The sequence below is a fragment of the Vanrija albida genome, assembly GCF_041260175.1.
Source record: "Vanrija albida strain AlHP1 chromosome Unknown contig_7, whole genome shotgun sequence".
Lineage (NCBI taxonomy): Eukaryota > Fungi > Basidiomycota > Tremellomycetes > Trichosporonales > Trichosporonaceae > Vanrija > Vanrija albida.
Genome location: NW_027191426.1, coordinates 1,094,110 through 1,114,966, shown reverse-complemented (window position 1 = coordinate 1,114,966; position 20,857 = coordinate 1,094,110). Strand labels below are relative to the sequence as shown.

Below are 20,857 nucleotides of genomic sequence, written 5' to 3'. Positions count from 1 at the left end.
CACAACGGAGGCGGGTGGACGTCTGTCACAATTTTGGGGTGGCGCTCGCCGTGGACGGCGGGGCGAGCTTGGTGCTTAGGTGAAGAACACACTGATCTTCTGCCACCACTTCCGCTCGCCGGGGTTGTATACAAGAAGCTCGTCCTTGAGACGTGAGCCGGTGTAGACTGGGGTTGGTCAGCAAGAGCCGGGTAACGGGTACACCTACTATCAACTTCGTCAAGGGGCATGATTCGGGACTTGGTGTAGTACTTGCGGGCCCCATAGGCAATGGGGAAGAACACGAGGGGAAGGTAGTCTGTGTGTTGTGAGTAACGAGCCTTGCGGGTCTCCACTGCACCTACATGTCAACAGAGAGGCAACGTCAAACTTGTCTCGGCGGAAGAAGGCGGTCCATCCAGAGAAAACGGCGATGACTGTGAGGTCAGTGGCAGAGCGGCAGGACAAGCCCACCTGGGATGGTCGCAATCACGACCCAGGCGCCAAACCGGGCAAAGTTGGAGCGGAAGGGAAGCGTCGAGCGGTCAATGTGATTGAGCTCGAGGATGCGCCTGAAGCGGAGGTACGTGATCGAGATGATGGTGAAGCAAATCAGACCGCACGTGCCGAGCTGTGGGGTGAGACATGTAGGCGAGAGTGCACTTACCAGACTCGCGAACCAGTTGAAAACCTTGTGGGCGTTGTAGTCGACCGACATGAGGGACAGGAGCCCGGCCGTGGCGGCAGTGCAGACCGCCACATAGGGCACACCGCGGCGTGTGGAGCGCAGGAAGACCTTGGGCAGGCCGCCCTGCTTTGCGAGGTAGTAGATTGTGCGCGAGGCGACGTAAATATCGGCGTTGGCGGCCGACCAGGCCGACAGGAGGATGGCGGCGTTGATGACATGGGGGAGAGTCGTGTACCCTACCCTCGAGATGGCGATGACGAATGGCGACGCGCTGGCATCCGAGGCCGAGCCGAGACGCGGGTCGTTTGACGGGCAGTTGAGACCGAGGATGAACGTGCCGAGGATGTAGAAGACGCAGATTCGCAGGTAGATCTGCTTGATGGCAAGGGGGAGGGCCTTGGTGGGGTTGGCCGACTCGGCGGCTGGGAGCGTTAGCTTGTGCCTGCCTGCGGAAGAGAGCAGCCGCCGCCTGCGCCACATACCCGTCAAGGCGACGATTTCCGTGCCGATGTAGCTGAACCCTGCTTGGGCAAACACGGCCCAGAATCCGAGCCACTTGCCACCCGCGCCCTTTATGCCAAGGTACTCGATGCCGAAGGTTCCCGGGTTGTGCCAGTACTCGAACCCGATGTAGTGGCCGTTGGGGCCTGCGCCGACGTTGATGGCGATGCCGAGGACTGGGGTGAGCGGGCGAGTTGGGGGATTAGACTTACTGATGAGGCCGATGATGGTGATGACCTTGATGCTCGTACTGCGGGGTCAGCGTTGCTGTGCGCCACATTCAAGGCGTACAAGATGAATTCGGCCTCGCCAAACACGGCGACGGGGAAGAGGTTGAGTGTGAAGATGAAGCCGAGTGCGATGAGGATCCACACGGCGTTGCTGACCGTTTTGTCGGGGATCCAGTAGTTGACGAGCACTGCCAGGGCCGAGAGCCTATGGGGTTAGAGGTGGACTAATACTGTGGTAACCTTTACTTACTCTGCAGGACACGCCAGCACCCAGATGAGCGCATATGTACATCCGACAGCGAAACCGAGCGACTTGTCGACGAACCGCGAGGCGTAGAGCACATGGCCTCCTGCCAAAGGCATGTAGGCCGCCATTTCACCGAGGCCCTGCATGAGGCTGACGTTAGAGGAGGCCGTTCACGCCACGGCCCTCACCAGATCATGATGCCACCAAAGATTGAGTAGCCGAGAAGCAGGCCTAGCGGGCCGGCCTTGCCCAAGGCGTCGCCGGTACCTATGGTTCTTATCAGAACGGGTTGCCTCGCCGCCGCTACCGGGGCCACTAACCAAGAAAGAGTCCAGTACCGAGGACACCGCCAAGTGCGATAAACTGTAACGTTAGTTGGCGCCCCCCAGCGGGTGCTATCTAGGGTGCGCACCGAGATGTGCCGTGGCTTGAGGCCACGCCTGAGGTGATCATCGTCGAGGGCACTGTCGCGCCTCCAGCCGCGCGAGCTGCTGTTGCGCTTGCTGGACGAGTTTGTGGGCGAGCGGACGACTATATCGGGCTCTGGCCCAGGCGTAGGCGACTGCGACTTGTGGACGGGGGGGTACGAGTAGTCGATGTCAGGGAGGAATGAGCCTGCTTTGCTGGTCTCCATTGGTCGAGGGTGTGTGTGGGGTGGTGGTGGGGAGCGAGTGTGTCAATACTAGTTGTGCCGGAGCGAGTGAGCGTTTGTGTCGTCGTCGTCTGAAGCGGCGAGGACCACTGGGGGCATTTCAGAGTGCGTAGTGGGAAGGGAATGGCCGAACGCGATAGCATGCCTGGCAATAAGTATGATAGCGGCGGCGTGAGCGCTGCAGCCTGTCAGCGGGCAGGCCAAGAGACTGAGAGTGTGCAGAGGCCGCGGCATCTCGACGGCCTGAGCGGTGGATCATAGTGGGGTTTGCCGTCCAAGCGATCATGACCCAAAGTGGGAGGGGGAGGGATCCCACAGTTGTTGGTCTCGGGGCATGTCTGCCAAAGAGCCGCGTCAGACAGACGGACGCATGCAGGGTTCCGGGATGCAAGGGCATGGTAGTAGGCAGCCGCCTGCTGCGACTGCCGCGAGCCCGAGGCTATCTGCTTGACGCATTCCATGATACTCGAGACAAGGGGGGGCTGGAGTGCGACGAGGACTGCGTTGGACGTACGTTCGTCAGTGCACTCGGCGGCGGAGGCGGCGCCAACGGCGCCCCGAGCGAGGGAGGAGGCTGCGACTGAGGAACGGGGGAGTCGGTCTAGAGGGCTTGGCTTTGCGCCTGGCTCGCTCGCTCGCTTTCCTCGCTCCTGGCAGCATGTCGCAAGCAATCGCGACTACGACTCGCGTGACCCGCTTATTTCGGTGGAAGCATGATGGGAACGACGCGCGAGGTCAGTCGCGTCCAAGGACTGCAGGCATACGTACCACGCGGGTCCCTGGTGTATTAGGTTTTCTCTAGTCCTAGCCCAGTCAGTGCCACCTGCCCAACGCGCACTAGTTTCATCTTGAGACGTCGGCGTCGTCGGCGCGCAGCAGCTGGCGTCAGCTGGTGTCAGAGAGCGTCAGCATGCATCATGAGCAGGGGCGGCTGGCGCAGCTTGGCATCGACTTGGTACATGCGGGCGGGGCGGTGGCTGGGCGTCGGCGGCCCACGCTGCGTCGCAAGCTCGCGCCGCGGGTCGACGGCTGCCGCTGGTTTCTCTCTCGCTTGCGCATGGGCCTCCGAGCGGGTGCGCGCAGCCAGTGAGATCGCGGCTGGGCACAGGGAGGATGGCGCCATCATGCGTTACTCTTTTTCTCTCCGGATATCAGAGATGTCTCGGCAAGACGTGTTTGGTCGCGGAGAATCGGGGTGTGCGAGATAGCGGTGTCGGCGGGTGAGGAATGCGGGGGGGGGGGGAGGGTCAGACGGGGTATCGGCGTGCATGACGTCGGAGCACGCACGCACGCTTGCATGCCCGAGGCTGTCTTGCAGCTCCAGCTTGGTATCAGCGGCGCCGAGGCTGCGGAGAGACAAGGTAACGGGGTCGGCGAGGCCAAGTCGAAGGCCTGGAGCTGTCTCTGTCTCGGAGTGTGCGGCGGGGCTGGCGCGGCTGGCACCGCTGACGCCGCTGGCACTCTGTTCATTAACACCACGCGGGGCATAGATAGCACGGCCTAGCACGGCTTGGCCGGCTGGTCTCGGAGACCGCCCCGGCGCTATCTGGCTCGACCCGAACAGTGCCCGCGCCGTGGTGACACATGGCGAGCGCTATCAGTGTCCCGGTGTAGTCGCCGCGGGGGTGCCGGCGGTCCATGTCGCACCCACGTCGTCGGGAGTGTGGCGGGTGGCATGGTGGCATGCATGGGTTGTTCCAGCCAAGAGGTTTGGTCGTCGACACGGGGGAACGGGGGCGAGGCCGAGGGTTGTCGGTTCTGCGCCTCCCTCTCCCCCGAGGCAGTCCCACCGACACGCACAGAAAGACGACTAACGCTGGCCCGTTGCAGCTTGACCGCACTCACCTCACGACGCCAGGCAGCGCGCACGCCCGCACACCCGCACGCCCGAGGCACCTCGCCTCGCGCGTCCCAGTGGCCCGGGACGTGAAAGGTGCGGCGGGCGTCGCCAAGGCGACGGAGCGACGTCGGCGGGGGGTCGGGGGCCGCGGCGGCGTTGTTGGCAGCGGGGAGGGCCTTGACGACGGCGGGGAGGCGACGCGGCACGTGAGTTGGTGCCGTCTCTGTTCACAGAGCGTTGCGTCCTGCTCCAGTCGCCCGGCGACGCTGCCTGCAATCGGGACGCACGCCTGCGTGCGGCGCAATGCAGCTCGGCAACCTACTCACTCGGGAGTTCCTGGATCTGCCATGACTGGGAAACCTTGTTGGTCGCCGCGTCCTGGGGTTGCAATGTTCGTGGCGGGCTGAGAATGTGGGCGATGGTGGAACGGCGGGGAGGTGGGTGGGTGCGGTGCAGCGGCGGCGCACCGACGACACGAGGCAGCGAGACGGCGACGACGTACTACGTGCAGCCAAGCAACGCAACGCTCAGCAATATAAGCAGGCAGGTTCGTGGCAGCGGCCAAGTCCCCAACTCTACCCGTATCCAACCCCCTCCCCCCGCCATGAAGCTCGCCCTTCTCGTCTCTGCGCTCGCCGCGCTCGCGGCCCCCGCCGCCGCGCAGGCGCCTGACCCCTCAGCCGTGCGGCTGACGACCGACTCGACGGCCGAAGACGTGGCGGGGACCTCGGCGGCGTCCCAGTCCATCCTGAGCTACCACAACAACCTGCGCGGGCAGTGGAGTGAGCCGCGGCGTGGTGTGCGTGTGGGGCCGTGCTGACACACGCAGGCGCACCCCCCGTCATCTGGGACGCCGAGCTCGCCCAGGCCGCCAAGGACGCGACGGCCCAGTGCCAGTTTGGCGGGAATGACGGCGGCAAGCTCGGCTGGGTGACCTGGTACTGGGCCGGGTCCTGGGGCCGGCGCCCGCGCTTCAACGCGCTCGACGCGAGCCAGTACTGGGCGCGCACGGCTGACCAGCACAAGAACGGCGGGGGGAACAACTTTGACTCGTTTGCCATTGGTGTTTGGAAGAACCAGGAGGCGATTGGGTGCGCGTGGAAGCGCGACTGCCAGCGCGGCGGGTGGCAGGGCAACAGCATGACCTGGTTGTGTGGGTTGGCGCGGTGGGGCAGTGCTGACGACAGGCCTCTACGACAACCAGTGGGACGGCACCGACGCCAACGCAAAGGAGAACGTCGGCCCGTACAAGGGCTGAGTGGGTGTGTATATGGACAATGCATGGACAGTGAAGGTGTGGGTGGTGGTGGTGCGTTGAAGGGCTGTACAGCGTAGTTGTGGCGGTTGCGGCTGCGTCGCCACTAGTGCCGGTGGCCCCTCCCCGTGTCCTTGCTCGAGCGGCGCGACTCGTGGCCCATCGACTTCCACACGAGGGCCTTGCCGTCTGGGTGCGTCAGCCTCCTTCTTCAGCCCGATGCCAGTGCCCTGCCCACCTCTGTAGGTCACCTTCACCCCCCGCGTGTCCTCGAACAGGTCGCCGCCGACGCTGAGCGCGGCGACGGCCATGAGGATCTTGAGCACATCCGCGCCGATCATGTCGACGTCGGCGGCCTTGAACTTGAAGAGGTTGAGCGTGCGCCCCCAGTTCGGCAGGTCGGCGAGGACGACGGCCCAGAGGCGCTCGCTCTCCATGTCGTGCGCGAGGCGGAGCAGAGCGACGAGGTCGCGCCCCACGCTGAGGCGGCTGACAATGTCGACGCTCTGCGACACAATCTTGGCGCCCAGCACGGAGGCCAGGTCGCCCAGCTTGTACTTTGTCGCGAGGCGGAAGCCGGTCAGGTACTCGTGCACGTCGGGCTGCCAGGCCGGCTCCCACATGGCGGCGGTGACGACGCTGGCGAGCTTGAACAGGCGCAGGAAGGCGCTGATGTCGGCCACGCTGTCGTCGAGGTAGAGCGCGCAGGGGGATGAGGCGCGGACGTACTCGCCGACGAGCGAGTCGAAGACGGCGCTGCGGTGTCAGCGGGCCGCCACCGAGCGGAGCGAGGTGGGCGGGGGGCGGGGGCAAGGAGGGCCTTGATCACCCCGGTGTCAATCACCACGTCCGTACCACACCAAGGCTAGTCCCTAGTCCGTCACCACGCCCGCCCCTCACACACACCGCGCCGAGCCGGCTCCGCCGTTACCTCCCCTCGCACTCACCTAGCAACACACAGCAGATGCCCGTTGACCTTGAACCCCACAGCCCCCTCGCCCTGCCCAACCACCAACAACCTCCCATCATGCACGAAATCCGCGTGCAGCGGCAGGCTGTCGCTCGCCCAGCGCGTGCCAAACGGGCGCGGCTTGTCGTCGAGGAAGGGCATCGCGGCGGGCGTGTGCCGCCCGCTCGCCGAGGAGGCGGTCGCCGCGCTGAGCGTGCTCGCCCTGCCGAGTGAGGCGGGGCCAGCCGAAGCCGGCGGGGGCGACTCGACGCCGTCAGTCGCAGCGCGCTTGTGCTGCATTGCGGGGACCTGCTCCGAGTGGCGGGGTGCGGCGGGCACGAGCTCGGGCAGCGGCTTGCGTCTGGCGCGGGGGAAGGTGAAGGCGGTGTGCTGGGCCGAGGGTGCGGCGGGTGCCGGGCGGGCGTGCAGCGTGGCCATGGTGAGTGAGCGAGTGGCCAATGTCAAGCTGTGGTTGCGAGTCGCCGGTGGGAGGGGCGCGGGTGGCCAAAGGACGCTGGACGCCCGCTAGCGACCACGGGGGCGTCGGCGTCGGTGCCACCTTTGGCTCAGCGTGTGCCTGCTGCGTTGCGGTTATGGCATGGGCATGCGGGCCAAAGTGCGTGGGCGTCGGCATGCGGCGTGGGCGGGGGCGTGGTGGGCTGCGCCGCGCATCGGCGCTGCTCTGCGCCCCGGTGGGTGGGCTGTCGATGCTGCCACCTGCGCTCGCCCTCGGCGTCAGAGTGAGACATCTGCGACACGCCGATAGCCGTTTCATGTGCAGGGCAGGGCGTCTTCCGCGGGAGCAAGGGTGCATCGTGTTCGAGGTGTGCTTGTACATGACGTGTGGCCTCGGACACTCGAGTGGCGAGTGACGCACCGGAGTCGTCGTGTGCCGTCGCCACAAACGATGACGACGACGCCTGGGCCAGACGATGAAACGACGACTGCGACGACTGCGACGACTGCGACAATCAGTGTGGCTGTGTGGCGTGTGGCGGTAATCATTGGCACATTGCCCACCACGCCTCCACCGTGCCGAAGCCTCGAGGTGGGCGCTGGCTTGGGCGCTGACTTGGGCGCTGGCCTCGCTGGCGACGGGCGCGCGCTGGGCCTCGTCCTGGGCACGACAGTGAGCGAGGGCACAAGTCATGCCGAGAGCGACACCACTCAACTCGCGCCCAGGCTGCACACAAACAACCACTGCAGCCCCCCTCACTACAAATGCAAGTGCATAATCGCAACAATGTGGGGGGACGCACGACGCGTCTCGCTCGTACACCCCGACCAACCAAAGGAAAGAGTAAAAGATGATGACAGTGGGTGACAGCTCGTGGGGTTTTTCCAATTTTCCAGTAAAGTCTTCTTCTTCTTCTGCCCGTGCTTCCGTGCCGTCCGCCACTCGTCTTCTTGTCTGCGCATGCACGCTCGCTGTCGCTCAACAATCAGATCGGCCTAGTGTGGGTCGTGTCCAAAGTTCAGAGGTCCCAGACGCTGCATCATACTTTGCAACGCCGACGATAGGAGGACGACGTGAGGCGCCTAGTCGCAATCACGCCCGTGACGGAATATAGGGGGAGGATGTAGAGTCAAAGTGAAGGTGTGGCCGAGTCGGTCGAGAGGGCCAGAGAGAGTGAGTGAGAGATAGCCGAGCCAGAGATAAGGCTAGATCGGTCAAGGCGGGGCGGGTGGGGCTACAGGGGGTTCGAGTAACAATCCGTGGGTACGGCGATCAAATCGGGGTGGCGGCGGGCGATCCGAACCAGTCGCGCTATTGCGACTCGGCAATCAGGTGAGCCTGCGAATACAAGGGCGGCGGCTGGGTCGGGGGCGCAGGTGTGCTAGCCGTGCTCGTCACATTGCTGACGTCGTCAACAGTAGGAGGACCATCCTTGAGACGCTTGGCCTTGGCCTTGCGGCCCGGCCGTCCCTCGTCGGGCACACCGGCCTGGACGGTCCACCAGCCGCCCTTGCCTCCAGAGTCGTCGGGTTGCCCGTCGGCCTTGTTGACACGAACAAACATTTTCCTGGTAACCAAGATCAGCACACGAGATAACACAATGGATCGGCAAAACTTACTTGAGGGATAGATTGTGCCTGATAGAGTTTTGCCAACCCGCAGTCTTCTTCTCGTCAAGCGTCTTGAAGAAGGGGAAGCGATCGGCAATGCTCGAGTAGATCTGGGCCAGCTGCAGTTTCCTGTCGGGCGCGGCGTCAATGGCGTGACGGATCATCTCGTGGTAGGGGTACGGAGGCTTGCAGTCAACGCCGGGGAACTGGCCTTGGGACGACGTTGGGAGCTCGTTGACCTTGCGGCCCGTCGTCTTGGGCTGCGACGGGCCAACCGAGGGGCCGGCCAGCGGAACAGACTCGGAGATGACCGACAGCTGGGACGCGGTCGAGCTCGCTGGACCACGGCGAATAGGCCACGACCCGTTGCCCAGGGCGGCGAGCTGCGACGCTGCCGACTCTTCCGAGACGAGTGGTGAGACGGGCTCCTCGTCGCCAGATGGTGGGCTGCGCTGCATGCTCTCTCGGGCAGACAGGATGGACAGGCCGCCAATCTGCGGCGACACTGTTCCCCGAACTGATTGGGATCGTCGCTGGTCGATGCCAATGGGTCCTGGTCTGTTGTACATGAAGTCGTGGGTTGTCGAGCCGGCAATGGTGCGACGGCGCTTGTGGCCGCGTTCCTGCTTGGATAAGACAGAGTTGAGGGGGCTGCCCTCGACGGCCTCGGCGGCGTTGAGCAGCTCCTGAAGGGCATCGGGGGTCGATGCCCGGCGGCGTTGGCCTCGGTCTGGCGACTGCGACGCATGGCGCTTGCGGTTCCCGGCGTGCTGGTATGGGTGAGAGGGCTGAGCGCCGTTGGCGTGTCCTAATGGGAACGGCTCAACGTCGAGCGGGCGGGGCTTGCCAAGAGGTGTACGGGATCCCGTTCCGGTCACAATCTCGGCAAAGTCATCGAGGACACTTCTCGCTGGGGTGTCGGGGAGCGCACGCCGGGTGCTGCTCGAGACGGGGCTCATGAGTGACGAGTTTGTTGGGCTGCGGCTGGTGCCAGCACCGTTTGTAGCAGACTGGCCTCCAGAGTACGAAGCCGAGCCGAACACATCTGTTTCGATCCTCTGCGGGGCGCGTCCACGCTCGCGAGCGGGTGCGCTTCCACGCGACCTGCCGGGCGTCGCATCGGGGTCATCCTCCTCTGCAACATCGCGGCCGTGCCATGTAAGCCCACGCATCATAGGAGGCTCCTGAGCGTTGACATTGTCCGACTCCCACTCCGAGTGAGGGAACGCCGCCAGGACAGCGCGATGCAGCTCGGCGAGGTCGGGGACGCGGGGGAAGCGTTCTTGTAACAAACGCTGGACGTGGACGAGTGACATGAAGGACGTCACGGGCGTGTGTGGTGGGGGCTGGTGGTGGAAGTTTGTCCTCAGCCTGCCACAGTGTCAACAAGAGCACAAACGCCACAACAATGGGGACCACCAACCATGAGATAAGGTCCACCGAAGCACCATTTCGGAGCACCATCTTTGCTTCGAATGCAGGTGCTAAAGGGCTGCTACCGTTCAGTTCTTCCTTGACGGTGGGGGCGAGTGCCTCGTCGTCGTCAAAGAGCTTGCGGACGATGCGGGTGCGTTCAGAAGGAGCGCACTCTGAGCGCTGGTACTCTCCTGGGCGGTAGGGCGAGTGGGGTGTGTAGACGCCGCCGTACCGGGATGGGATGGCTGGTGCAAGTGCAGATGCCGGGATGGGTTCAAACGAGGGTGGAAGACGGGGTTGAGGATGGTCTTGAGGCGAGAGGGACGAGTGTTTACGCGGTGACAATGACTGTGGAGATGGGAGCACTCTGGATGCTGCTCCTTTTCTGGGTGAGGGCTGGCGGGTGGATGACTACACAAACAACAACAACAACAACAACACAGCCATGGTCACAACAACCGGCAGGGAAGTGAGTGGATGGGTCGACGAGATGCGAATGGGCATGCGACGGATTGCGCGCGGGGGAGCGATGGAGGATGGTAGAAGGAAAAGGCACAGTCAGCTGGAGGTGTAATTGTTGGTCGTGGTGGTGGTCGCCGCGGCCTTTGCCGGCGCGGGGAGACGGGGCTGCTGGCTGGCTGCGGCGACCTCTCCACCCAACTCACCTGGCTCGACCTGTAGCTGCTCGTCAAGGCTGTCGCGACGCCAGCGTCTGTTCCGGGTGTGCGCGGGTCTGCTGCTCCCTTCTGGATGCATTAGCACAAGCTTGCGGGGTCGAGCAAGATGGATGACGGGTGTGGGGGGTCGAAAAAGGACGTGGGTGCGGTGGGTGGGTGAGCCCCCCCAACCCAGCCCGATTGGGCGACGAAAACAACAATGTCCCGCGGGCCCAGCCAGCGCTGACTGACCCAGCGGCGCCTCTGACGCAGCGACCAGTCGGCAGCAGCTGCAGCCGCTGCCGATACAGCAGCGACAACAGTTGCCTGGGCTCTGGGTCGTGGTTGCTGTTGTGGACGAGGATGCACGATACTCACTCGGCTAGTGGTTCGAATGTCGACCATGGGTGTGGCTGGTGGACTTTGCCGGCGCTCGCTTCGACGCCCGGTGGGTGGGTCGAGCACGGCAAGATAGGGAGTGTGTGGGTGTATGAGATGGCAGCGAGTGATGTGCTGGATGCTGCCGCGGCAGTGTGTGTGCGGCGAGGGGGGAAGGAGCGGAGTTGGTCGAGTAGCGAGGGGGGTTGGGTGGGTTTTCTCCCGCCAGAGGCAGTAGTAGTAGTAGGCGGCTGGGCGACGACGGCCGGGGCACGTGTGGTATGTCTTGTTTTCTTGTTGCTACGTGGTGCTTGTCGCGACGACTAGAGCCACTGCTGGGAGGGGGAGGGGAGGGGGGAGGAAGAGGATGCGGGCGTGGAGGAGGAGATGCTTGTTGCTGGGATGTAACCCCAGTTGTGGGATGGTGTGTGGGAGAGAAGAGATCCAGGGTTGAGGTAGAGCTGGCTGGCTGGGGTGGGTGGCTTCAGTTTACCATATCAAGTCAACAAAGTGACGACGACCACCATAGTGGATTTGTTTTGACACGTCAATGAACAATCAAAAGTCGCCTCCACCACCCTCTTTCGACAAGTACAACGTCCCTGCAACAAGCATTGCATCTCTGTCAGTGGTCTACTACTGCACAGAGTCTACTGCAGCACTGCAAGCATATAGTTGATGGGCAAAATGCATAGGATGACGAGTGACGCGGCATAGAGCGTGATACAATGGATTTGTTGACAAGTGGGTGAGGGCGGGGGGCCGGGCGGTGGGAGAGTGACAGGGGTGACGGGAGGGCGGCGTAGGCCCAGGCGGCGCGGCAGCCGTAGGTGGGGCTGGCTGGCTCGTCTGCCAGTGACTGTTTTTGAGTTGCAGCCAATTACCTCTCGGCGGCACAATCTTAATCACTGAAAAGTCGTCAAGCGGCCATCACAAAACCAGGGACAGAGGAATGACACGAATTTTGAAGGGAAGCAAAAACAATGTAGCCCGGGGCCGGCCGTCGCTGCAGCCAAACAAACCGAGTCTGCCAGCCGCCGAGGCACAAACATTGCTGCTGCGGGGCGTGCCAGTGTGCAGTAGACAGACTAGCTGGGCGCTTCGTAGTCCTTGGAAAAGTCGATGCCCTAGGAGCGGGTCAGCGGTAGCGGCACAAGGACGACCCACCTGTGCCAACATGTGGGTGTTGGTGATCTTGAGCACGCGCTTTCCGCGCTTCTTCTTTTTCTCCTGCGTCTTGTCCATCTTGGGCGGTGGGGGAACGACAGAGCTTGCCTTGAGGTCCTCTGTTGGCCGCGAGGCAGGGAATGGAGGTGAGATGTGGCAGAACACACACAAGGAAGGGGATGGTGTCAGCGCCATGTCGATACGATCCCGCTGCCACACTCACGTTCCTCCAAGAGCTTGACGACGTCGTCCGTCTCTGAGATCTTGACATCTGCCCACGCATAGATCATCTCTGCGGGGTAGTTAGCTCAGACGCCAGTCTCTCGCATGCCAGGCCCAACTCACCATCCTCCACCCTCGGCACCGTCCTGTTACGCTCCTTGAGCTCGTCCCAGAACACCATTCGCCAGCGTTCCGGCCCTCCGCCATTGATCCTATCTCCGTGCACGTTTTCGCGGCCCAGAGCAGGCAGTGTCGCGTCCTTGAACTTGCCTGTGAGACCGCGGAGGATGAGGATCTGGCCCTCTTTCTCCAGGTTCTCCATGTACGTGGAGAGTTCAGGCCCGGGGAAGGCCTCACGCAGAGCCTTGTACGTGATGCCGGAGGTCGGGCGCGCGTGCGTCCGGATGTGCGAGCGGAGGTCTGACTGCGTGCGCAGCACGATCTCGGGCTGGAGGAGTTAGTTTGAGGCTAGGGGACTACCGCCTCAAGTCACACGCCCCACACACCAACCCACCTCATAAGTGTACACCTGGTTGTTCTCGTTGAACTTGACACGCTCCTGCTTCTTGAGCATCTCGAGCACGACGCTGACGTCGACACCGGGGCTCTTCTCCTGGACGTGGAAGTAGGCGTCCTGCCAGTTCATCGTGATGCGGTCCTGGGGCTGTTAGTGGGCGGTGCTCCAACGGATCTCAGTGCACTCGCTTTTAGGTGGTCGCGCAACTCGATGACGACCGTACGGGGGTCGTTGAAGTTGTAGTGCGACCCCGAGGGCGTGCCGCCAAGTCCTGGTGAGTCAGTGGGGTTCAGTGAGCCGCGGGTAATGTGGCTGGCGGCCTCCTCGCGCAATGCAACGGTGTTCGCGCTGCACCTCGCCACCATCTCCTCGACAGCAACAAGCGGCGCAGCATCTCCTCGACATCTCCTAGGCATCTCCTTGCCAAGACCGCTCCGTGTCGCCACCCATTCCTCGCCTCCTTCCCTTCATCACCCCGTCGCGCGGGAGGAAGCCATCACAGCAGCCAGTACACACCTCGTGGCCGCTTTACGTCCTCGCTCTTGACGCTGCCGGCTGCGGGCGACGCGGTCCCGTACGGCGACTTGCGCTTGAGCTGGGACATTGTGGTGGGGAGTGCAGTGTGAGAAAGAAGTTGCAGACAAGTCGATTGTGTCGAGGTTGAAGGGGTGTGACGGAAGGGGCAAGGGCGGGGGCATTTCCGCGTGCGGGTCGCGTGAGGGTGCACACGTGACCCAGGGTGGAGGTGGTCCACTTTTGTCTGTGCGACATTACGACTGTATGACGATGACGTAATTGTTTACATGACAACTTGGCCATTGTCTCAGAGACATGTCTCAGAGCAAAAAGGAGCTCGCCTCCAGCCTCCCCAAACCCCCTCGGTGGGTTGTCAGGCCATTGCGACGACTCGAACAGTCGACCTATGGCCCCGGACCTGGTTGAAACAATCGCAGCTGTTAACTACCGACTGAGCCACCCGCCCCGCGCTAGACAGCGCGTTGGGATTCGGGCCGCTCGCTGCCTTATGAACAGCAACATCCACTCATGGCAGACAACATACGCACTACACCGGGAACAAGTGCAAGATGAAAATCTGCACACTTGCACCTTCAATCGTGCACGTTCAAACATGAACTCGTTCATGCCTACAAGACTGCTCCATCCACATACAAGAAACTGGTGAGCTCCGTTCATTCGACGCGGCACATGCGCCGCTCTCAAGTGAGCTATGCGTCGTCTGCGCGGATTAGACGCAGCCTTACACTGCACCCACTAAAGGTTGGTGTCCGTAAAAATCTGCTGACCGTACGTCGCGGTGCGCATGACGAAGAAGAGTCCGGCTGGGGAGAGCGTCAGCACAATGCGAACCCTCCCCCTGCTACTCACTCGGGTCACGCCCGACATTGCACTCGTCGAGCCGGCTCCACCCCAACGCGAGAAAGGTGAGCACGCCGTAGGCCGAAATGCCCATGGTGCGGATATCATCGTCGGAGAGGTGGTTTGGGTGGATGATGTCCTGGGGCCACACAAAGCGAAGGTTGAAGATGAACCAGTGCCAGAGCTCGGCGGCGCGGATGTCGGCAGCGAAGCCGAGCATGCGGACGAGCTGGGCCTTGGGCGGCTGCGTGCCGAGCCCGGCGACGAGGTTCGCCGCGTTGAGGTACACGTACCCTGCGAGCGGGGTGCGGAGGTAGAGCTTTGCGCTGAACTGCTTGAGCAGGCGGTTGATCGCGATGCACTGGACGAGGTTGAGCGTGAGCTTGTCGGGCTCGGCCGTGAGGAAGCGGAGGAAGGCGTGCACGTCCTCGGCCGGCTCGTCGAGGAACACCTGGTCCTTGGGGGGCTGGTAGGCCGCCGTGCCGAGGGTGGCGAACGCGTCGCTGCCGTCAGTGCCGACGCAGCGAGCCACTCACCACACGGTGCGCAGCGCGACAGAGTGCACCTTGAAGCCGACCATCTGCTCGCCGTCCGAGCAGACGAGGACGACGTCGCCAAACGAGTCAAAGTCGGAGTGGAGGGGGATCGTGTTAGCGGTGCGCGGGTGCGGCGTCGCGGGCACCGAGTGCCTGCGCGCGCGCGGATTGAGCGGGCTCGGCGCGGGCGGGAGCGAGCGGCGCCCCTTGCGCCCCCCGCCGTGCTGGCGCGGGGAGAGGTGCTCGCCGGTGGGGGCGATGAGGAGCGGGGGCAGGCTCTGGCGCGCGCGCTTGCTCTTGGTCGCGGCGGGCGTGGGCGAGGAAGGCGCGGGTGCAGAGGCGGCGGGGGCGGGCGGCGCGGCCGAGGTCGTGCCCGCGGCGTCGGGCTCGGACGCGGCGACGACCTCGGAGCTGCTGCTCGCACTGGGCGCAGGCGCGGGAGCCGGGGTGCTCCCTGTCGTGCGGTCTGACGCCATTGGTGAGGGTGGGGGAAGGGTGTGGGGAGGAGAGAAGAGGAGAGGCGTGTTGGCACGTAAACTGTGGCGACATGCACACGGATTGACACACTGCCTGCGCGCCTGCGGGCGACTGGCACCCCACGCCGCGCCCCACCCCGTCGGTGTGCTCACCCAAGCAGTCACATATGGGTATAGATCATCGAGGCAGTACTACATCGACTCTCTCGACTCTGCGGTATGCATCGCAGCTCGGCGCGCCCCTGCCAGCCCATCTACATCGCCACCCCGCATCTGCAGAACTCGCACGTCGGGGCGCGTTCGGCCGCCGCGATGCTGACCTCTCCCTCTGCGCTCGTCAGCCAAGCCCCTTCCGCCACCCCCACCCCACTCACCATCCGAGTACATGATGCACAGCTCGTCGAGGTGCGAGAAGAGGCGCTCGCGCGAGCTCACGCTAGCCAGGATGCTGAGGATGGAGAAGAGCGTCTGGCCGAGCGCCGCGATATCGTCGTCGCCCATCGCCCAGGGATTGAGAATGTCGTGCCACCAGCGCTGGGTGCGCAGCCGGTCGCACACCTGCGTCCAGAGGTAGCTCGAGCACAGGTCGTGCGCGAGGCCGAGGAGCGCAAACACGTCGTCCTTTGCCGCGCCCGCGCCCACCCGGTCGACGATCGCGCCCGCGTTCAGCTCGACGTGGAAGTCGAGCACGGCGCGCGGGTACCACCCGTTGTACTTGTTCACGAGGCGGTGGATGCCGGCGTACTGCGCGACGGTGGGCTCGAACGTCGGGGGCGTGGGCGAGGCGGCGGCCGAGGTGCCACGCACGGCGCCGAGGCGCAGGAGGCGGAGGAACGCGTGCATGTCGTGCGCGGTGTCGTCCACGGCCAGGCGGTACGTCGTCGCGCCCTCTGTTAGGTTGGAGCCCGTGGCGAGGAGGTGCACGAACAGCGGGCTGGCGTCAGTGGCGCGGCGCCGCGAGCCCCACCCACCTGGCCATGCGGAGCATGCGGCTGCTGACGCGGAAGCCGACCTTGCCGTCTGGCTCGGCCGTGACGATGAGCACGTCGCCCGGCCCACTGAAGTCGGGATGCAGCGCGACCACGCTGGTCTGGACCACCCGCTGTGGGTTGGGCTCCTTTACGACCTTGAGCTCGCGGCTGATGCGGTTGCGGCGCTGCGGGCTGATGGGCGGTCTGACGGGCGGCGGGGAGCGTGGCGCGCCGTTCGTCGGCGTGATGGAGCCTGTCGAGGGCGGCGGGGACGGCATGCGGGGCGGGGGTGCTCGGCGAGGTTGGGTAGAGTCGAGAGCGGGGTTGTGGTGTTGACACCGGCCAAGATCGAGAAGGGCGAGTTGTTGTGCTGTGAGGGCGTAGGTGAGCAGCAGCATGGGTCACGGTAACGTGTGGCGGGGGCTCGGATGCACACTGACGCGCGCTCGTATCGGCGTGGGTGAGTGAAGTCAGTCGTCAGTCCGTCGAGGCCAGAGCCATGCGAGAGCCAGCCAATGCGCGATGCGTCGACATCGAGCGCACCGTCACGCGATCTGCATCAATCTGTCTGCGGCGCCGGCCCCCAAGGTCGCTGTGGCCTCTGCCGTCGCCGCCGTGCCCTCCCCACCTCCCTAGACATAGTGCAGCGTCTTGGAATCCTTTGAGCGGGCCACCGCCGTGCGGCCATCTGCGCGTCAGCGATACCCTCGCACACCCTCACCATCGAGGTAAACCACGCGCAGGCTGGCTATCCCGTCGCCAAAGGTACAGTTGAGCGCCTCGAGGGCGAGGAGCACGTCGAACGGGCCGGGCCCGAGCTCCTTGTAGTCGTCGGCGCCCAGCGTCCACGGGTTGGCGTGCGGGCCCCAGTTGGCGGCGTAGCGCAGCGCCGTCTCCCACAGCTTTGCGGACCGCGCCTCGTGCGCGAGCCGGAAGAAGTGGTACATGTCGGCGCGGGTGAGCGTCTGGCCCTTGGCCCCGGATAACGGATACACGAGGTCGAACGCCTTGTCCTCGGCGCGCGCGACCAGCATGGAGCGGTACAGCGGCCGCACGCGGTACCGCTCGTACAGGCGCAGCAGGGCGAGGTAGTCGGCGAGCGTGTGTGGCGTGTCCGGCGGGCGGGGGACGAGGCCGCGCGTCAGCGCGTTGAGGAGCAGGTGGACCTCTGCGGCCGAGTCGCCGACGTTGAGCGTGCGCGAGGGTCCGAGGCGCGGGATGTGCTCGCCGATAAGGGCGCTGCGGCGTCAGCTCGAGCCACAGTCCAGTGCCCACCTCGCGCGCCCCAGCGCGCTCGACTTGACGCGGAACCCGACGACGCCGACCCCGTCGCGCGCGACGACGGTCACGTCGCCGGTCGTGTACTGCGGGTGGATGGCGAGGGGCGACGGCGGGGGCGAGGGGAGCGGCGCGGCGGCCGCGGCCGTGGGTGGCGCGGGCATGGGCTTGTCGAGCGACGCGGCGCGGCTCATCGGCTGGGGCTGGGGGTGGGGTTGGGGGCTGCGCGGCGAGCTCGAGTTCGGGCTCGGGCTCGTCGGGCTCGCCGTCGCCGCTGCCGTTGCCGTCGGGCGCGCCGAGGGCGATGCGTCGGGCGGCGTGGGCAGGCCGCGCAGGCGGGACGACAGGCTCATTGTGTGGTTGGGCGAGCATTGTTGACTGCGGTTGTTGATTGTGCCTGTGCGTGGGCCCGGCGACGCGCCGGCCGCATGGCGCACTGCGCACCGCTTATCGAGCGCACGTGGCGCGGCGTCTGGGGCCTCGCGGCAGCTCGTCGACGCCGAGGGGCGGTGCGGCCTGCGTCGCGGCCTCGGGACGTCTTTGTCGGGACGAGCGAGAGCAGACAACGAGGACAATGAAGGTGGAGACGCCGAGTCGTCGGCGCCGCGGGGCCGGGCTGGCCGGAGAAGGCCGACGCGCGCGGTAGAGCTGGCGGGTGTAGTGCGCGCCGCGCAGCACGTAGCGAGGGCGCGTCGTCGCCGTCGTCGTCGTCGCGCCGTCTCCGTCAGTGTGATCGCCCGCCCTCGCCGACGCGGCAGGCAGACGTCGCGTCGGATTTGCGACGTTGCGACGACGACGACATCATCGCCCTCGGCCCTCCGCGTCACTGAAAATCCGCCCTCCCGGCCAAGCGCGATCGACACGACTATTGACCGAGCCATCTCCGCGGCTAACAGAGTATTCCGCCGGGTCCTGGCTGCTCCTGCTCCGCTCCTCCCCCACGCATTTGCCGGCACGCGGGATAGGGAATTGATAGGGCAATGGAGGCAGGCAGCGAGCGCCGTGGGCGCTGTCCGCAGCGCGCGGGTCCAGGCCTGGTGGCTCGGGGTAAGCGCGCGTCTATTTCAGCCGTGGCGTGGCTGCTCGCTCCACCGAGCTTGGGGCTGTTGATTCCCAACGCAATTCCAGCGGGGTGCTAGCTGGCCGAACGCGCATGCCGCGACGTCGCCGGGCGTTGCAAAGGAAAAATGTAGCAGCACGACAGCAGCATGCACGCATCGCCCATCCTCCGACACCGACACCGATGCTCTCGCTGCTCGCCACCGCCGACGCGATCTGGAAGGCCGCCGCGAGCTTTGGCGCGCCGGTCGGCACTGGTGCGTGTTGCCCCCGGGCTAGCTGACGCCAGGTCTGCTGTTTGGGTGCGGCTCGACGCTGCCGGTGAGCGAGTTGGTGGGAGGCTGCTGACCCCAGCTCTCGGGCACGGTGCCGTACACTGTCGGCTTCTTCATCTTCGGCACGTTTCTCAGCAGCACGCTGTATAGTCTGGTGCGTGGGGTGTTGGCGAGGGGGAGGCCGAGCTGACGGACCAGTGCGAGCTGTAAGCGTTGTCGTTCCAACTAACTTCGTCCCCACCCCGGGGCTCGAGCTCGCCAGCGCTGCGCGCTGACTCGCGCTCGCAGCATGTACCTCACCCCGCACGCAACGTACACGACCCTCGGGACCGCGTACGTCGACCCCGCCGTCGGCTTCCTCATGGGCCTCACCTACCTCCTGCAGGTGGGGTGGGAAACGGCCGGCGAGCTGCTCGGCGTCGTCATCTACATCGGGTACTGGGACCAGGGCATGACGCGCGGGCGCATGGGCATGTACTTTGGCGTGTTCATTGCGGTCGCTGTTGTTGCCAACGTCATGCGGTGGAACGGGTGAGTGGGGTGTGGCCGGTGTGGCACGCAGTGCCACCCCGGGCTGTGGCTCGGAGGCCGTGCACGACGCGGCGTGTGTGCCACGGCGTGCATGTCGTGCCACTCGACCTCTCGCTCGCTCGCGCTGACGCGCTCGCGCTCGCCCGCGCCCAGCTCGCCATACCTCCAGCGCTCGCTCGACGCCGGCAAGCTCGTCATGGTCATCGGCATGTTCATCTTCTCCATTGTCGTCACGACGCACAACCGGCCCGGCAGCGGCTGGACGGCCCCGCACGGCAAGTACTATCGCACCGAGGCGTTCAACGACCACTTCAGCGGGGTCGTGCACCCGCCCGCGCTGTCGCGCTTCCTCGGCTGGTGGGCAGTGTGGGCAAAGTGCCTGTACGCCTACTCTGGCCTCGAGGGTTTCCCGGGCCTGCCCCGCTCGGGCGGGTTCACGGCCGAGGCGAGAAAGCTGCGCACAAACCTCATCGGGCCGGCGCAGACAATGTGGTACCGCATCTGCCTGGTCTACGTCGTCGTCATCGTCACGTACTGCCTCAACATTAGCATGTTCAGCCCCATGCTGCTGGGCCCGAGCCAGCCGCCGAAGGACACGCCCACGGCGCCAGTGTACGTCGCCATCGCGCACATGGCCGGCGTGAAGGGCATCGCGCACCTCGTCAACGCTGTGGTGCTCACCAACGGGCTCGTGGCGACCATCCTGAATTTGGGGAGCACGGCCCGCGCCTGGACGTACGTGCTCGACAGCGCGCGCAACCGCCTCAGCGAGAAGGCGAGTGTTGATGGCATGGAGCCCGACCCGGCGGGCGCGGCCCCAGTCCCCCTGCCCAAGGTGATTACCGCCACCGTGCCGGGCGTAGGCGGGTGGCTCGGCACAAACGAGCTGTCCATCTCGGGCATCCTCGTCGGTATCGGCTTCGCGGCCCTCGCCTTCATCGCCCTCGACCACGGCATCAACCAGGCCTTCCTGTGGTTCACTGGCCTGTCTGGCACGTCGTCGGTGTTTCTCTGGGCTGCGATCAACCTGTGCTACGTTCGCGCGCGCAAGGCCCTGATTCTCAGAGGTGAGTGGCACTGTGCTTTTTCCTCGTCGTCAACCTAACCCCCCACAGGCGTAAAAGAAGAGAGCATCAAGATGCCCCTCCAGCACCACTTCCAGCCCCTCTTCGCCTACTTCTGCATCCCCTTCTTCTCCATCATCTTCATCTTCAACGGCTTCTGGGTCTGGATCCCAAGCTTCTCCGGCGTGCAGTTTGTCATCTGCTACCTCTCCCTCCCCTGCGCCGTCATCCCGTACGTCGTGTACAAGATCTGGTGGAGGACGCGCGTGGTCGACCTACGCTACGTCAACTTTGGCGTCGTCGCAAGGCAGATCCTCCAGCCCCGCAAGTTCCCCGACACCGTCTTTGTCGACCCCGGCATCATCACCACCGGCGATGCCCCTGTCACGGATGAAAAGAAGAAGAGAGTCCCGTCGTAGCGTCAGTAGCGTCAGTATATTTAGTTTTGTACACATCATCGGTCCACTCTGCATGCACCTGTAGCTCTACGCGGGGTGCCACCAAGGTAGGGGGCGTATCTACGCAG

The 20,857-nt window shown here is 64.7% G+C and overlaps 9 protein-coding genes across 9 annotated transcripts; 2 read left to right on the top strand and 7 right to left on the bottom strand.

Annotated features, from left to right (window-relative positions):
• Positions 1-75: 75 nt before the first annotated feature.
• Positions 76-2,279, bottom strand: Q8F55_008885 (uncharacterized protein; the record flags this gene model as incomplete). The annotated part of the gene is made up of 11 exons (XM_069357266.1): positions 76-167; positions 209-298; positions 345-416; positions 454-610; positions 647-1,089; positions 1,150-1,418; positions 1,460-1,603; positions 1,649-1,795; positions 1,834-1,912; positions 1,966-2,008; positions 2,058-2,279. The coding sequence occupies 11 exons, from the start codon at positions 2,277-2,279 to the stop codon at positions 76-78; spliced, it is 1,758 nt and encodes a 585-aa protein (XP_069205203.1).
• Positions 2,280-4,741: 2,462 nt separating this feature from the next.
• Positions 4,742-5,395, top strand: Q8F55_008884 (uncharacterized protein; the record flags this gene model as incomplete). The annotated part of the gene is made up of 3 exons (XM_069357265.1): positions 4,742-4,919; positions 4,967-5,290; positions 5,325-5,395. The coding sequence occupies 3 exons, from the start codon at positions 4,742-4,744 to the stop codon at positions 5,393-5,395; spliced, it is 573 nt and encodes a 190-aa protein (XP_069205202.1).
• Positions 5,396-5,498: 103 nt separating this feature from the next.
• Q8F55_008883 (uncharacterized protein) lies at positions 5,499-6,779 on the bottom strand (the record flags this gene model as incomplete). The annotated part of the gene is made up of 3 exons (XM_069357264.1): positions 5,499-5,581; positions 5,631-6,148; positions 6,340-6,779. 3 exons carry the CDS (start codon positions 6,777-6,779, stop codon positions 5,499-5,501), a joined length of 1,041 nt encoding a protein of 346 aa, XP_069205201.1.
• Positions 6,780-8,109: 1,330 nt separating this feature from the next.
• HCM1_2 (Forkhead transcription factor) lies at positions 8,110-10,885 on the bottom strand (the record flags this gene model as incomplete). Its single annotated transcript, XM_069357263.1, has 5 exons — positions 8,110-8,365; positions 8,418-9,779; positions 9,832-10,235; positions 10,490-10,570; positions 10,859-10,885. The coding sequence occupies 5 exons, from the start codon at positions 10,883-10,885 to the stop codon at positions 8,110-8,112; spliced, it is 2,130 nt and encodes a 709-aa protein (XP_069205200.1).
• A 1,061-nt stretch (positions 10,886-11,946) lies between these two features.
• On the bottom strand, positions 11,947-13,368 carry Q8F55_008881 (uncharacterized protein; the record flags this gene model as incomplete). The annotated part of the gene is made up of 7 exons (XM_069357262.1): positions 11,947-11,985; positions 12,026-12,144; positions 12,249-12,317; positions 12,371-12,695; positions 12,762-12,905; positions 12,953-13,035; positions 13,281-13,368. 7 exons carry the CDS (start codon positions 13,366-13,368, stop codon positions 11,947-11,949), a joined length of 867 nt encoding a protein of 288 aa, XP_069205199.1.
• Positions 13,369-14,036: 668 nt separating this feature from the next.
• On the bottom strand, positions 14,037-15,153 carry Q8F55_008880 (uncharacterized protein; the record flags this gene model as incomplete). The annotated part of the gene is made up of 3 exons (XM_069357261.1): positions 14,037-14,104; positions 14,151-14,644; positions 14,678-15,153. 3 exons carry the CDS (start codon positions 15,151-15,153, stop codon positions 14,037-14,039), a joined length of 1,038 nt encoding a protein of 345 aa, XP_069205198.1.
• Positions 15,154-15,407: 254 nt separating this feature from the next.
• Positions 15,408-16,402, bottom strand: Q8F55_008879 (uncharacterized protein; the record flags this gene model as incomplete). The annotated part of the gene is made up of 3 exons (XM_069357260.1): positions 15,408-15,481; positions 15,528-16,087; positions 16,125-16,402. The coding sequence occupies 3 exons, from the start codon at positions 16,400-16,402 to the stop codon at positions 15,408-15,410; spliced, it is 912 nt and encodes a 303-aa protein (XP_069205197.1).
• Positions 16,403-16,756: 354 nt separating this feature from the next.
• Q8F55_008878 (uncharacterized protein) lies at positions 16,757-17,755 on the bottom strand (the record flags this gene model as incomplete). Its single annotated transcript, XM_069357259.1, has 3 exons — positions 16,757-16,812; positions 16,846-17,363; positions 17,400-17,755. 3 exons carry the CDS (start codon positions 17,753-17,755, stop codon positions 16,757-16,759), a joined length of 930 nt encoding a protein of 309 aa, XP_069205196.1.
• Positions 17,756-18,645: 890 nt separating this feature from the next.
• On the top strand, positions 18,646-20,750 carry Q8F55_008877 (uncharacterized protein; the record flags this gene model as incomplete). Its single annotated transcript, XM_069357258.1, has 7 exons — positions 18,646-18,718; positions 18,751-18,782; positions 18,816-18,890; positions 18,935-18,942; positions 19,025-19,267; positions 19,421-20,334; positions 20,383-20,750. 7 exons carry the CDS (start codon positions 18,646-18,648, stop codon positions 20,748-20,750), a joined length of 1,713 nt encoding a protein of 570 aa, XP_069205195.1.
• Between the last annotated feature and the right edge of the window lie 107 nt (positions 20,751-20,857).